We start from the raw sequence: 3,232 nt of genomic DNA, 5'->3' as shown, positions 1-3,232 counted from the left end.
TAGAACAAAAAGACAGCAACAACGAAAAACCCCGAAACACTTCACTACATGCGCGTCAAAGAGCACAGTCTGTGTTTCTTCTAAACGTTCTCTTACACCCCCGCCCCCCCCCCCCCCCAACCTTCCTTGCCATCCCTCCCACCCTCGCTCCCCGTTCATTTCAAAACCCGTTGCCTTTCAACAGCCCTGATTCAAGACCTTGTAAGCCAAGGCGAAGAGCTGAGAGTCCTTGACATTGAAGTGGATCAACTGACGTCACAGCTGGACATCCTCACAGTGGCGCTGCAGGAGTCGGCAGGGGGCGTCACGTGCAAGAATTAAACTTGAACAGTCGTCTCCGCTGTTTCGCCACCTCTGTGGCAGCTTCGCAATATTAATTTATTATGATCACAATCATCGTTCTTGTTGAATATGCCGTGGCACAGGTATTAAAGCTTCAAAACGTACAGTAGTAAGCACAGTTCTGTCAAATAAGAAAAAAAATGTTATGATAGACTCATCCATGTTTTACTGTCTGCCTGTCCTGTCTGTCTGTCCTGTCTGTCTGTCTGTCTGTCTGTCTGTCTGTCTGTCTGTCTGTCTGTCTGTCTGTCTGTCCGGTCGGTCGGTCTGTCTGTCTGTCTGTCTGTCTGTCTGTCTGTCTGTCTGTCTGAGATAAACAATCTCTCTTCCTTTCCTAATCATGACATTTGTTTTTTGTTGATACTGGATGAGAGAATAAAGATGTACCCCCACACCTTTTACATCCGATCCTCATCCACATTCAATTCTTAATGTCTTGTAAAAGATAGTATTGGTGCTCATCTATTGTTTTTTTTACGATTCAAAGCTGATACCATCACTGCCCATTTGAATATTGAGACAAGAAATGCTTGTGAGGCAGCTTGGTGGAATCAGGCTCTCGTCAAAATAATGAAATCGAAGAAAACAGCAGTTTTCTCCCTGCTTAACAATTTTAATCAAATTTTTGTTTTTTGGCTCAACACATTTTATGTCCATTTACAAACACATTCCTTTAAGGATTTCACCGAAAACGTTAATTAAAGGTACAAAAATATAAATTTACAGTTTCCATGGTCTCTCCAGCTTTGGAATTTACCATCTTTTGGCGGCCATTTTCTCGCTAATTTTACCTCTCAAACCAGGTGACCTCCCACCTCCCTCATACCAAAATATCTCCACTTCTATTGAAGATGGATGGGTAATTTTTTCATTGAAAGCAAGACAAATGAACAAGCTTTAAGATGATACCAGTAACTCAATATGTCCCAAAATTGACGACAGCCTGATTCCACCACGCTGCCTCACGTATACTAGTAGGAATTGTTTCGTCCCAACAAACAATACATTTATTTGTTGGGGGAGCAGCGTTAGTCTACATTACATGTTCTTTAATGATGGACCATATTTCTAAGCTGAACAAATCTTAAATCATATTATTGAGAAGTAGAATCTGAGGGTACAGATCTGATTTACTTGACTTAACACTCCCCACAATTTTTAAACAAGTTCACAAAGCGTACGACACTTTCATTCTTGGCTTTGCCATTTTCAAATTAGACATGCTAAAGTAGGTCGAAATGAAGGATCAACAGACTTCATATAATAAAAGGAAACTACTTCAGATACCTTTTTTTTGCAGGGTGCAGAAGACATTTTTTTTCTCTTTCAAGCAACAGAATTTTGTTGTCTCACAGCCTTCAGTAGAAACTGTGAAAGTGATCTTGATGAATGTCGTTGTGAATTCGTACAAAATAAGACATGCTGTGGCACGTGACATGGCGATCTGAGAAAGTGACGTGAAACTTTTTCTGGGGAAGTTTGTTTGTTTGTATGTTTGTTGGGCATCTGTGTGTGTATGTTGTGGTGATGTATCTCACTCAGCCTGGGGTTGTCAGGACAGGCAGGGTCCAAACAGCCCGCCTCGAAAATGATCTCAATTGTGGCGATGGGGGGGGGGGGGGGGGATAAACATTTACAATTAATTAATTTCAAATAAATATATTTAACGTGTTATACATATATTTTTAAAGGAATTGAGCCTTGCCATTATAATTTTAGTCTGAACAAGTATGGACTTTGAAAGAATACCTTCTCACTGTTCTACACTGTGTCTAAATTGTCCTTTTGTGCTCGTATTTCTCGTCGTATTACAAGTATTTATGTAGTTTTATTAAGAATTGTTGTATGTTGAACGAACGGGCCAGTGTGCAGTTACCATTGATTTACTTGTACATTTTTAAAACTTATTGTGAAGCGCCAAGAGCCGCCAGGGAATGGTTGCTATAGAAGTGATCATTGATATGATTATGATAATAATAACTCTTATTGTTACATGTATCATTATTATTATTATTATTATTATTATTATTATTATTATTATTATTATTATTATTATTATTATTATTGGTGTTATTATTATTATCATCATCATCATCATTATTAATATTATTATTATTATTATTATTATTATTATTATTATTATTATTATTATTATTATTATTATTATTATTATCATTATTATATTAATCATAGTAAATTACTCCAGCGAAAAAAAATTCACTTTCAATCTCTTTTTCTCCCCTTGAATCTTCTCGATTGTTGCGGCTGTATTAACGACTTGTGTATGACAAATTGCACTGTCATCTCACAGCGGGTTGCGCAGCAGGAAGCCAGGGAATTGTAGAGTTTTTAGTACGAGTTTGGAGCTGCTTTTCTCTACACTATTTTAAAAAAATAGTTGGACTAAATTAGGTTGATGGGAGTGTAAAACATTCTAAATACATGTACAAAGAAACAACATCCTCCCCCCTCCCCCACCCACCCCCCCCAAAATGGAATGGAAAAAATTACCGCTGGATATCCAGGTATCATACCCTGAACCAAAAGTAATCGTTTATATTAAATATATATTGTTTTTCTTTTTTGGCAAATGGGATAACTGTCTCATATTGTTAAAGATCTTTATGTAATTAAGACTTGAACAATCTACGCATTATTAATGCTGTTATTTCTTCTCTTTGTTACCACTAACTGGTTTGTTTTTGACTTTTGCATTTCTATTTCATTTAAATTATTATTTTGGCTTGGACCCAAATCTTCATTTGTAAAATATTCATTATTTCACAGCGGTTTTTTCGCATTGCTCTTGTAGGTTGTTTCCATTTTCTAAATTTCTAAAACGCTATTAATATTCTCCATACTGTCTATGTATTGAGATGCCTCCATTAGT

General features: G+C 36.8%; 1 protein-coding gene across 1 annotated transcript in view; it reads left to right on the top strand.

The window, feature by feature from the left end:
- Positions 1-574, top strand: part of LOC101849767 (laminin subunit beta-4) — a gene marked incomplete at its 5' end in the record, with an annotated part of 30,941 nt that extends 30,367 nt beyond the window's left edge. The window contains 1 exon segment of the mRNA XM_013082956.1: positions 185-574. Coding sequence (XP_012938410.1) covers positions 185-321 — 137 coding nt within the window.
- Between the last annotated feature and the right edge of the window lie 2,658 nt (positions 575-3,232).

This window comes from Aplysia californica, unplaced genomic scaffold (assembly GCF_000002075.1).
Source record: "Aplysia californica isolate F4 #8 unplaced genomic scaffold, AplCal3.0 scaffold00201, whole genome shotgun sequence".
Lineage (NCBI taxonomy): Eukaryota > Metazoa > Mollusca > Gastropoda > Aplysiida > Aplysiidae > Aplysia > Aplysia californica.
This window is presented reverse-complemented; position numbering and strand designations above follow the sequence as displayed.